At 33.9% G+C, this 13,096-nt stretch overlaps 1 protein-coding gene across 1 annotated transcript in view; it reads left to right on the top strand.

The window, feature by feature from the left end:
• UBE2U (ubiquitin conjugating enzyme E2 U) overlaps positions 1–13,096 on the top strand; it is a 37,853-nt gene continuing 24,757 nt past the window's right edge. Inside the window, 4 exon segments of the mRNA XM_059058612.1 lie at positions 1–66; positions 1,616–1,697; positions 2,699–2,791; positions 12,815–12,912. Of these exon segments, the coding sequence (XP_058914595.1) occupies positions 1–66; positions 1,616–1,697; positions 2,699–2,791; positions 12,815–12,912 (339 nt within the window).

The raw sequence follows: 13,096 nt of genomic DNA, 5'->3' as shown, positions 1-13,096 counted from the left end.
ATGTACAGCAGAGCCTACATCTTGCTGCAAAGAGAATTCCAAGAGTTGAAGAAAAACAATTATAAGGTGAGTACTGGAGACCTGGAGGGTGTGTTTCATTGGAGTACCAATTTTTAAAAGCAGTTTAATCTGTGTTTATTCTATAAGGCATAATTTAGTTAAACATAATTTGCCACTACAGACTTGTTTAATTAACCTATTTCAGTATAATAATCTACTTCATAATAATAACAACTATTTGTACTTCATAATAATAGTTAACAATATTGAGCACACTATGCTGAGTAATTTATGGGCATTTAAGCCCTGAATATCAGGGTCTATCAGGTAGTAAGTGACTAGTAGGTCTAGGGTTGCACTCATTAATTACAATACTATAAAATAAGTTCGTAGTGTTTTGTTTTACCTACCAGAAACCTAAGCCTCAGAAAGGGTCAGTAAATATTTGGCTGCAGGATTCCATCACAGGGGTTTTCTACTACTTCCTGTCTAGTGCACTTTTTGCCAACTTCTGCCACATATAACACAGAAGCGCCTTTCCCTTATAATTTTAACACAGAGGAAGGCTTTGCCCCGAATGCCACTAATGTGGTTTCAGTGTTCATAGGCTGTTCAGTGGTTGCCATAGGCTGTTTCATCACATACAATATGGAGAATTTAAAAATGGAAGGGGCGAGGGTGTACTTAGAAAGAATAGAAAGCCATGCATAGAAAGAGGGTGTAGCATGCTTACCAACAGCTGCATAGGGTGTAGTTCAATGGCATTGCTCTGTTTCCACTCCTGCCATAGAAGTATCGCCTTAACAGGAGATGTCGGGAACAATTATTGAGTGCAACAACAAACATCCGAGAGGTATGAAAGTAAAATTTGATGTTGTTTCTTCTCCACCTGAATTTTGTGGCTTTCTGTTGAAAGAAAATCTGTTGAAGGGATTTTAGGTAATTTTTTAGGATTTTTAGGTAGAAGTGTTAGGTAAATATAGATAATGTAAATAATAGAGATGTAATGGTTATCCAGACTAGCACTTAACATATCTAATAACTATGTGGTTGCTCAGAAGTATTTATTGACTATATTTAAGTGTATTCCTCAGCATAACCAATAACCTTATTCTATGAAATACATTTTGTCCCTCCAATGGAATAATACCTCAAGTGTAGGAAAATTTTATTTTTATATATGAGCATAATTTTAGAGTTGTGTTTTTCTTAATGAAAATTTTCTTACTTCATGCCTTATATAGCATCCATATGGTTTTTAAAATCTTTGAAGAAATGCAAGCTTTCCAACTATTTCTTTCATTCTGAATTTGAGTCTTAAATTGTCTATTGTCTTACATAAGCCACACATTCTAGTCTTGACCTTACTGTCCCACTTGTGATTTGCACACTACTGATTTATTTAAAATTTGCTATTGCATGTGTTTTCTGGAATCTATCTTAATAATAAGGCGATAATATAATAAGGCGATATATAACACCTTCCCAAAATCAAAAAAAATTTATCAGAAAAAGAAAACGTAGAACTTTTGGAATTCATTGTAATCTAATATCTGATTTCCCAAGTTGCAATAAATATTAATCTTTTTTCTGCTTTAATTTTTCTTAATTAAAGGGTATTACTGGCTTTCCTGTAAGTGAAGATATGATGCAATGAGAAGTTGATATTGAAGGTCTACAGAATACAGTTTGGCATGGTTTGTGCTTTCAAAACCAATTTACTTTTTAAAAAGTCTTTGTATTATTAGCCTATTTTCTTTAAGGTTGCATTGTATAAATTTTCTAGAATTCCTAAAGTATTTACATGTTATTTTTTCATTATATGGCTTAATTTTTTGCCATTTGTCAACATGGATGGAAATTTCAGGTTTGAATTTTTCTTTATGCCAAATCTTAATGTTATCATGTTTTTAAGAAGCACACACAGGAAAGCATATCAATTGAGAATATCATCTACCAGTCTTCCATGAAATCAGAGAATAGCTAACAAAATGCCTGTTGGCAGAAAAATCCCGCAATTATGTCTCATTTTTTTCCTTTATGATTTTCCCACAAATTTCCATAAATCAAATACTCAAGCAAACTAGGCCACTATAAGCGTTAATGACCACGCACTCTTACAGTTGTGGATTAACAAGATATATTTGTTTAGTGAGGTAGGGGAGAAAAACATGTAAGTGGATAATTACAATAAAATATAACATGTTCTATTATGGATTTTGAATGGAATACCGAGGAGGCAGTGATTAGTTAATTTTGCCTTGGAGAGTCAGGAACGGCTTCCCAAGGAAGTGACATTTGAGTTGGGTCCTAAGGAATGTGTGAGAATTCATCAGGTTTAGAATCAGAAGGAAATCCAGGCAGAGTAAACAGCCTGACATGAGGTGACGAGAGGGTTCTGGAGCTGTGAGTTCAGTAAAGATGTGATACACAGTGAAGGGGCCGGGTGTTAGGGGGACAGGGTCAGTGGGTAGAAAGGACTGGTGGGAATGTGGCTGAAAACATGGAATTAGACTGTGAGGAGTCTATTACACCATCTAGACGAGTCTAGGCATCCTATAATCCAATTTACTTATTAAAATAATAAAACTCTAGGGACCTTGGGGAGGCTAAACTGTAGGAATAAACTTCAGTGTTAGGTTACAGTTAATCAGTTCAACATGACACTTTAGTAAAAATGTTTCTTTTTGTATCACAGGATCATTCTTCCAACTGAGAATAAATTTTACATTGGAGTATAATTTTGTCCCTCCGGTTGTGAAATTTAGAACAATTCCTTTTCATCCAAATGGTAAGGAACAAATGAAATTTTTATCATCATGGGTTCTGTCCCCATTAACCTTGTTCTTTTTTGTTTGTTTGTTTTTTGCGGTACGTGGGCCTCTCACTGTTGTGGCCTCTCCCGTTGCGGAGCACAGGCTCCGGACGCGCAGGCTCAGCAGCCATGGCTCACGGGCCCAACCGCTCCGCGGCACGTGGTATCTTCCCGGACCGGGGCACGAACCCGTGTCTCCTGCATCGGCAGGCAGACTCTCAACCACTGCACCACCAGGGAAGCCCTAACCTTGTTCTTTGTTAGTGTTTAATAATGTTTCTTTTTGATCACTTTGTTACGATTATAAAAGTAAGCATGCTTATTGGGGAAAATATTAAAAGGCAGAAAAAATTTATCACCTTAATCCTAATTCAGAGAGATACTATTCTCTATATTTAACCAAATTTATTTCCTTCTTCTATGTATGCATTTTATCTGCATAGTTGAATTATTATACAAAGTTTTATATATTTTTACTTAAAATGACATAATACGTTTATTTCTGCAATATTAAACATTCTTCAAAATATAATTTTTAATGACTAAATGATAAACTTAATTCCTGTATTGTTCAATACAGGAATTAAGGAATCAATTCCTTAATTCCTGTATTGTTCAATATTTTAGTTGGATCTAATTTTTTGCTATAAAAACAATGCATGGACAAATTAACATTTTAGAAAGAAATAAGTTAGATTGCTACTTCAAGTCATATGAGAAGTAAATTCTTGATCAATGACAAATGCAAAAAATTTTAATGCTAAAAAGAAAATCTAATAGAACTTTCATGGGTGTGGTGAGGAAGGCTTTTCTAAAAACAACAAATCCTAGAAACCATGAGAAAAGCATGACATTAAACTACATAAACTTTTTAAGACTTCTCTATAGCTAATGACATTATAAACAGAGATAAAAATACACTGACTTTTGCAAACTGAGGGAAAATATTTGCAATGCATAAGATAGAATATTTATAATATGTAAAGACCACTTGTGGATCAATAAGAAAAAACAGAAAGCAACAGAAAAATGGGCAAAGGTTATAAACAAGCACTTTTTTTTTTTAGTGTGGTTTTGTTTTTGTATTGAAGTATAGTTGATTTACAATGTTGTGTTAGTTTCAGGTGTACCGTAAAATGATTCTTTTATATATGTAGTCTTTTTCAGATTCTTTTCCCTTATATGTTATTACAAAATATCAAGTATAGTTCTCTGCACTATGTGGTAGTTTCTTGTTAGTTATCTGTTTTATATACAGTAGTATATGTATATGTTAATCCCAAATGCCTCATTTGTCCCTCCCCCTGCTTTCCCTTTTGGTAACTGTAAGTTTGTTTTCTATGTCTATGGGTCTATTTCTGTTTTGAATATAAGTTCATTTGTACCATTTTTTTAAGATTCCACATATAAGTGATATCATATGATATTTGTCTTTCTCTGTCTTGCTTACTTCACTTAGTATGATAATCTCTAGGACCATCCATGTTGCTGCAAATGGCATTATTTCATTCTTTTTTAATGGCTGAGTAGTATTCTGTTGTATATGTATGCCACATCTTCTTTATCCATTCATCTCTTGATGGACATTTAGGTTACTTCCATGTCTTGGCTGTTGTAAATAGTGCTGCAGTGAACATTGGGGTGCATGTAGCATTTGAATTATAGTTTTCTCTGGGTATAAGCCCAGGACTGGGATTACAGGATCATATGGTAGCTCTATTTTTAGTTTTTTAAGGAAGCAGCATACATTTCTCCATAGTTGCTGTACCAATGTACATTCCTAACAACAGTGTAGGAGGGTTCCTTTTTCTCCACACCTTCTCCAGCATTTATTGTTTGTACATTTTTTCATGATGGTCATTCTGACTGGTGTGAGGTGATACCTCAACGTAACTTTGATTTGCATTTCTCTAATAATTAGCAATGTGGAGCAGTTTTCATGTGCGTGTTGGCCATATATAAGTCTTCTTTGGAGAACTGTCTATTTAGATCTCATGCCCATTTTTTGATTGCATTGTTTGTTTTTTTGATGTTGAACTGTAGAGCTGTTTGTATACTTTTACAATTAATCCCTTTTTGCTCACATCATTTGCAAAATTTTCTCCCATTCTGTAGGTTCTCTTTTTGTTTTGCTTATGGTTTCCTTTGCTGTGCAAAAGCCTTTAAGTTTAATTAAGTCCCATTTGTTTATTTTTGTTTTTATTTCCATTACTCTAGAAGAAAGATCCAAAAACCAAAAAGATATTGCTGCGATTTATGTCAAAGAGTATTCTGCCTATGTTTTCCTCTAGGAGTTTTAGAGTATCCAGTTTTACATTAAGTCTTTAATCCATTTTGACTTTATTTTTGTGTATGATGTTAGAGAGTGTTCTAATTTGATTCTTTAACATGTAGCTGTCCAGTTTTCCAAGCACCACTTATTGAAGAGACTATCTTTTCTCTATTGTATATTCTTGACTCCTTTGTCATAGGTTAATTGACCATATGTGTGTGGGTTTATTTCTGGGCTTTCTATCTTGTTCCACTCATCTGTATTTCTGTTTTTGTGCCAGTCTGATACTGTTTTGATGTTTGTAGCTTTGCAGTATAGTCTGAAGTCAAGGAACCTGATTCCTCCACCTCTGTTTTTCTTTCTCAAGATTGCTTTGGCTATTTCGGGTCTCTTGTGTTTTCATACAAATTTAAAAATTTTTTGTTCTAGTTTTGTGAAAAATGCTGTTAGTAATTCGATAGGGATTGCATTAAATTGGTAGACTGCCTTAAGTAGTATAGTCATTTTGGCAGTATTGATTCTTCCAGTCCAAGAACACCTCTGTTTGTGTCATTTTCAATTCTTTCATCAGCGTCTTCGAGTTTTCACAGTACAGGTCTTTTGCCTCCTTAGGTAGGTTTATTCCTAGGTATCTTATCCTTTTTGATGTGATGGTAAATGGGATTATTTCCTTAGTTTCTCTCTGATATTTCATTGTTAGTGAATAGAAATGCAACATATTTCTGTGTATACATTTTGTGTCCTGCAACTTTACTGAATTCATTGATGAGCTCTAGTAGTTTTCTGGTAGTGTCTTTAGGATTTTTTATGTATAGCATCATGTCATCTGCAAATAGTGACAGTTTATTCTTCTTTTCCAATCTGTATTCCTTTTATTTCTTTTTCTTCTCTGTTGTGGCTAGAACTTCCAAAACTATGTTGACTAAAAGTGGTGAGAGTGGACATCCTTGTCTTGTTCCTGATCTTAGAGGAAATGCTTTCAGCTTTTCACCACTGAGTATGATGTTAGCTGTGGGTTTGTTATATATGGCCATTATTATGTTGAGGTAGGTTCCCTCTATGCCCACTTTATGCAGAGTTTTTATCATAATTCGATGTTGAATTTTATCAAAAGCTTTTTCTGCATCTATTGATATGATTATATGGTTTTTATTCTTCAATTTGTTGATGTGGTGTATCACACTGAATGATTTGTGGATATTGAAAAATCCTTGCATCCCTGGGATAAATCCCACTTGATCTGGTGTTTGATCTTTTTAATGTATTGTTGGATTCCGTTTGCCAGTATTTTGTTAAGGGTTTTTGCGTCTAGGTTCATCAGTGATATTGGCCTGTAATTTTCTTTTTTTGTGAAATCTTTGCCTGGTTTTGGTGTCACAGTGATGGTGGCCTCATAGAATGAGTTTGGAAGTGTTCCTTCCTCTGCAATTTTTGGAATAGTTTCAAAAGAAAAGGTGTTAACTCTTCTGTAAGTGTTTAATAGACTTCGCCTGTGAAGCCATCTGGTCCTGGACTTTTGTTTGTTGGGAGTTTTTAAGTCACAGTTTCAATTTCAGTACTTGTAATTGGTCTGTTAATATTTTCTGTTTCTTCCTGGTTCAGTCTTGGGAGATTGTATCTTTCTAAGATTTTTTCGTTAAGTTGTCCATTTTATTGGCATATTGTTGCTTGTAGTAGTCTCTTATGGTCCTTTGTATTGCTGTGGTGTCGGTTGTAACTTCTCATTTTTCATTTCTGATTTTATTGATTTGGGCCCTCTCTCTTTTTTGTTGATGATTCTGACTAAAGGTTTATCCATTTTGTTTACATTTTCAAAGAACCAGATTTTAGTTTCATTGATCTTTTCTATTGTTTTCTTAGTTACTATTCCATTTATTTCTGCTCTGATCTTTATGATTTCTTTCCTTCTGCTAACTTCAGATTTTGTTTGTTCTTCTTTCTTTAGTTGCTTTAGGTGTAAGGTTAGGTTGTTTGAGATTTTTCTTGTTTCCTGAGCTCAAGTTGTATCACTGTAAATTTCCCTGTTAGAACTGTTTTTGCTACATTCCATAGGTTTTGGATCATTGTGTTTTCATTTTCATTTGTCTCTAGGTACCTTTTTGATTTCCTCTTTGAATTTTTCAGTGATCCATTGGTTGTTTAGTAGAATACTGTTTAGCCTCCACATGTTTATGTTTTTTTGAAGTTATTTTCTTGTAGTTAATTTTTAATCTCATAGTCTTGTGGTCGAAAAAGATGCTTGATATGATTTCAGTTTTCTTAAATTTACTGAGACTTGCTTTGTGCCCCAGCAAGTGAGCTATCCTGGAGATAGTTCCATTTGTACTTGAAAAGACTGTGTATTCTGCTGCTTTCAGATGGAAAGCTCTATAAATATCAATTAAGTCCATCCGGTCTAATGTGTCATTTAAGACCTGTGTTTCCTTATTGATTTTCTATCTGGATGATCTGTCCATTTGTTAGTGGGGTGTTAAGCTCTCCCACTATTATTTTGTTACTGTCAAGTTCTCCTTTTATGTCTGTTAACATTTGCCTTATATATTGAGGTGCTCCTGTGTTGGATGCATATATATATATATTCCATTGTTATATCTTCTTCTTGGATTGTTCCTTTGGTCATTATGTACTGTCCTTCTTTGCCTCTTATAACAGTCTTTATTTTAAAGTCTATTTTGTCTGATATAAGTATTGCAACTACAGCTTTCTTTTGATTTCCATTTGCATGGAATACCTTTTTCCATCCCCTCATTTTCAGTCTGTATGAGTCTCTAGATCTGAAGTGAATCTCTTATAGACAGCATATATTTGAGTCTTGTTTTTGTACCCATTCAGCCAGTCTGTGTCTTTTGGCTGGAGCATTTAATCCATTTACATTTAAGGTAATTATCAGTATGTATGTTTTTATTGTCATTTTGTTAATTGTTGTGCATTTGTTTTTATAGGTCTTCTTTCTTCCTTTCCTCTTTTTTAAAAATATTTTATTGAAGTATAGTTGATTTAAATGTGTTAATTTCTGCTTTATAGCAAAGTTATTCAGTTATACATTTATATATATATTTTTTTGCATTTATATATTCTTTTGCTTACTGTTTTCTATTATGGTTTATCACAGGATATTGAATATAGTTCCCAGTGCTATACAATAGGTCCTTATTCTTTATTTTCTTTCGTCTTTTGTTCTCTTCCCTTGTGATATGATTATCTTTAGTGTTATATTTGGTTATCTTATTTTTTGTATATATATATATATATATATATATATATATATAAATAGATTTTTGGTTTGTGGTTCCATGACGTTTCAATATAGCATTCTATACATATACATGATTATTTTAAGTTGCTGATCTCCTAATTTCAAATGCATTTCAAATACCTTGCATTTGTACTCTTCTTCTCTCATGATTACTAGTTTAGATATCATATTTGTGTGTGGATGATTTCCTATCTTTACTGTATGTTTGCCTTTACAGGTGAGCTTTCCCATTTTGTAATTTTCTTGTTTCTAGTTGTGGGCTTTTCTTTTCCACCTAGAGAAGTTTCTTTAGGATTTGTTTTAAACCTGGTTTGGTGGTTCTGAATTCTTTTAGCTTTTGCTTGTCTGTAAAGCTTCTGATTTCTCAGTCAAATCTGAACAAGAGCCTTGCTGGGTAGAGTATTCTTCGTTGTAGGTTTTCCCCTTTCATCACTTTAAATATATTGTGCCACTCCCTTCTGGCCTGCAGAGTTTCTGCTGAAAAGTCAGCTCATAACCTTATGGAGATTCCCTTGTTGCTTTTAATATTTTTCTCTTTATTTTTAATTTTGGTCAGTTTGATTACTATGTGTCTTGGTGTATTTCTCCTTGAGTTAATCCTGTGTGGGCCTCTGCACTTCCTGGACTTGGGTGCTGTTTCCTTTCCCATATTAGGGACCTTTTCAGTTGTTATCTCTTCAAATATTTTCTCAGTCCCTTATTCTCTTTCTTCTTCTGGTACCCCTATAATGCAAATGTTGGTGCATTTGACATTGTCCTAGAGGTCTCTTAAACTGTCCTCATTTCTTTTCATTGTTTTTTCTTTATTCTCTTCTGCAGCAGTGATTTCCACCACTCTGTCTTCCAGCTCACTTATCTGTTCTTCTGCCTCATTTATTCTGCTATTGACTCCTTCTAGTGTATTTTCCATTTCAGTTATTGTATTCTTCAATACAATATTGTATTCTTCTTGGTTGTTCTTTATATTTTCTAATTCTTTGTTAACACCTTCCTGTAACTTCTCACACTGTGTCTCCATTCTTTTCCTGAGCTCTTGGATCATCTTTGTGATCATTACTCTGAACTCTTCCTTGTGTAGATTGCCTATCTCCATGTCACTTAATTCTTCTTCTGGGGTTTTATCTTTTGCTTTCATCTGGAACCTTTTCCTCTGCTGTCTCATTTTGTCTAAATTTCTATTTCTATTTTTATGTATGTGGAAGGTTGGTTATGTTTCTCAACCTTGGAGAAGTGGCCCTCTGTAAGGGATGTCCTTTGTGTCCCAGAAGTACACTCCCCTCTTGTCTTCCAAGGGACAGGGACCATCTGGTCTCAGGGTAGTTTCTGACTTGCATTTGTGGACTTAGTTCTGCAGGCTGCCAGATCATTGTTTTCTTGTTTCTGGTGTCCACCCCCTGGTGGGTGAGGCTGTTGATGGACACTTGGATTGCTTCTGTATCTTGGCTATTGTAAATAGTGCTGCTGTGAATATTGGGGTGCATGTATCTTTTTGAATTAGTGTTTTCATTTTTTCTGGATATATACCCAGGAGTAGAATTGCTGGATCATATGGTAGCTCTGTTTTTAGTTTTGTGACAAACCTTCATACTGTTTTCCATAGTGGCTGTACCAATTTACATTCCCACCAACAGTGTATAAGTGTTCCCTTTTCTCCACATCCTTGCCAACATTTGTGATTTGTAGACTTGATGATAACCATTCTGACAGATGTGAGGTGATATCTTGTTGTTTTGATTTGCATTTCTCTAATAATTAGTGATTTGAACATCTTTTCATGTGCTTGTTAGCCATTTGTATGTCTTCTTTGAAAAGACGTCTGTTCAGGTCTTCTGCCCATTTTTTGATTGTTTTTTTTGTTTTTGATATTAAGCCATGTGAACTGTTTGTATATTGTAGGTATTAACCCCTTGTTGGTAGTAGCATCATTTGCAAATATTTTCTATGATTCCGTAGGTTGTCTTTTCATTTTGTCAGTGGTTTCCTTTGCTATGAAAAAGATTTTAAGTTTAATTAGGTCCCATTTGTTTATTTTTGCTCTTATTTCTTTTGCCTTAGGAGACCGATCCAAGAAAATATTGCTATAATTTATTTCAAAGAGTATTCCACCTATGTTCTCTTCTAGGAGTTTTATGGTTTCTGGTCTTACATTTAGTTCTTTAAACCATTTTGAATTTAATTTGTATATGGTGCAAGGGAATGTTCTAATCTCATTGTTTTGCATGTGGCTACCCAGTTTTCCCAACACCACTTGTTGAAGAAACTGTCTTTTCTCCATTGTATATTCTTGCCTCCTTTGTTGTAGATGAATTGGCCATAGTGCACAGATTTATTTTGGGGCTCTCTGTTCTGTTCCATTGATTTATGTGTTTGTTTTTGTGTCAGTACCATGATATTTTGATTACTGTAGCTTTCTAGTATAGTCTAAAGTCTGGGAGGGTTATACTTCCAGCTTTGTTCTTTTTTCTCAAGATTCCTTTGTGGCTCCATATGAATTTTAGGATTATTTGTTCTAGTTCTGTGAAAAATGTCCAGGGTATTTTGATAGGGATTGCATTAAACCTGTAGATTGCTTTGGGTAGTATGGCCATTTAAAAAATATTAATTCTTCCAATCCAAGGGCATGGGATATTGTTCCATTTCTTTGAATCGTCTTCATTTTCCTTTATCAGTGTTTCATAGTTTTCAGGGTATTGGTCCTTCACCTCTTTGGTTAAATTTATTTCTAGGGGTTTTTCTTGCTGCTATTTTAAATGGGATTTTTTTTCTTTTCTCTTTCTGATATTTCATCATCAGTATATAGAAATGCAATAGATTTCTGTATATTAATCTTTTATCCTGCAACCTTACCAAATTCATTTACTAGTTCTAACAGTTTGGGGGTGTAGACTTTAGGGATCTATATAAAGAATATGCTTAATATTCGTATTAATATTTAATTAATAAAGATTTTGTTTCCAGTAACAATGTTGGAAATAAGGAAAAGAGAAATAACTCCAATGTCCATTAATATAGGAATTTTTAAGTAAAATATCTTACAGCTATGTACATTGCTTTTAAACATAGCAAGGAAGATATATGAAGACTTTACTCTTTAGTCATTCTTATGCCCTAGAATCTTCACTACCTGGCATATTGTTAGTGCTCAAATATTTTTTGAATAAACATGTCCAGAAATATGTTGACAATTTACTATTAAATGAAAAAAATACTGTGAAGAATAAAATGTAAAATATAATTCTATTTAATAAAAAAACCCAAAAACTACACACACACACGCGCACACGCACGTGTGTGTGTGTGTGTGTGTGTGTGTATTTTTTGCCAAATACTGACTTAGTTAATTAACTGTGTTAGGGCATAGGCCAACCTTTCATATATCTTTCCAATTTATATATTGATATAATGGAACAAAGCTGGCAGGGAGGTTTTGCCATCCCCAATGTGTGGGTTCCATTTCTGGACCTAAGACATTTACTCTGTCACTATTTCCAGCCAGTGGTAAAGGGAGAGAAAAAGAGAAGAGCGCAGAACAGCTTCCTAAAGAAAATATGATCCAGAAGGTGCACACTTTACTTCTGCCGATGTCCCATGATTAAGACTTAGTCATACGGCCACATCTTGTTAGAGGAAAGGCTGGGAAAATGTGGGCAACTATGTATTCATCTAAAACCACATGGGGGAATGGGGATGGGGCAGGCATCAAGTTTCTTATTATAGAGAGAAGAAATGGAGGAAAGGAAGAGCAAATACTGGAGGACCATGAATAGTGTGCACAAAACTTTTTATACCATCATCTTTTCTTTCACCCTTGAGTCATAATTTCACTTGTAACTTACAACAGTTTTAATACCAACTAGGATTTGTTTCTAAATCTTTCATCGCATTGTTCACTCAAATCTTGTGTCCATTGCGCTATTACTATTATTGTAGTTTACAATACAATGTACCAAATCAAACACCCCTCTTTTCACCTTTTCAAAATTTTCTTCCCAGGTCTTACCTTTTTATTGCAAGATTTTTCTATTGGAATATAAATGTTTTTCTTATTCCTTTACAAAAATTATTTATACATTAATAAAAGTATTATTAATAATGATAGCTATCATTTTTTGAGGATCCACTATGTGCCAGGTACTCTGTTAAGGGCTTTATTTTTTAAATTCTTTTCAGTGAAAGTAGGTACTTCAATCATATCCCCATTTCATATACTAAGGAAGTGAGACCTAGAGAGGTAAAGTTAATTGCTCAGTGTCACACACCTGATAAGTGGAGGGGTCAACTGTCAAATCTGTGTGTCTGACACCAAAGTCCATGCTCTAACAGCTGCTCTGTATTAAAGTGTCTGTCACATTCAATGCAAATAATTTTCCTGCTTTGTCATTTGCTTTCTAACTTTGCTATGACCTGTTGATATTCATAAGTTTTAAATAATAATTTTATGTATTAATATTAATGTATTATTTTAATACAGTAGACCCACATACTGGCCGTCCCTGTATAGATTTTTTGGACAACACTCATAAGTGGAATAGAAGCTATACATTGAACAGCATCTTACTTACCCTCCAGGTAAGAACAGATTAATATAATGCTGTCTTTAATACTTTTAATTACCCCAATTACTCAAAGTATGATGAATAAAATGTACAATGCAGAGTTAAATGTTTAAAGGATTTGAGTAAGCTTATATAAATCAATAACATTTCTACATCAAGACTGTAAAGTGGAACTTGAATTATAAAAACTATTATTT

The sequence above is a fragment of the Kogia breviceps genome, chromosome 1 (genome assembly GCF_026419965.1).
Source record: "Kogia breviceps isolate mKogBre1 chromosome 1, mKogBre1 haplotype 1, whole genome shotgun sequence".
Taxonomy (NCBI): Eukaryota; Metazoa; Chordata; class Mammalia; order Artiodactyla; family Physeteridae; genus Kogia; species Kogia breviceps.
Note: the sequence above shows the minus strand (reverse complement) of the source record. Positions and strands in the feature narration are given on the sequence as shown.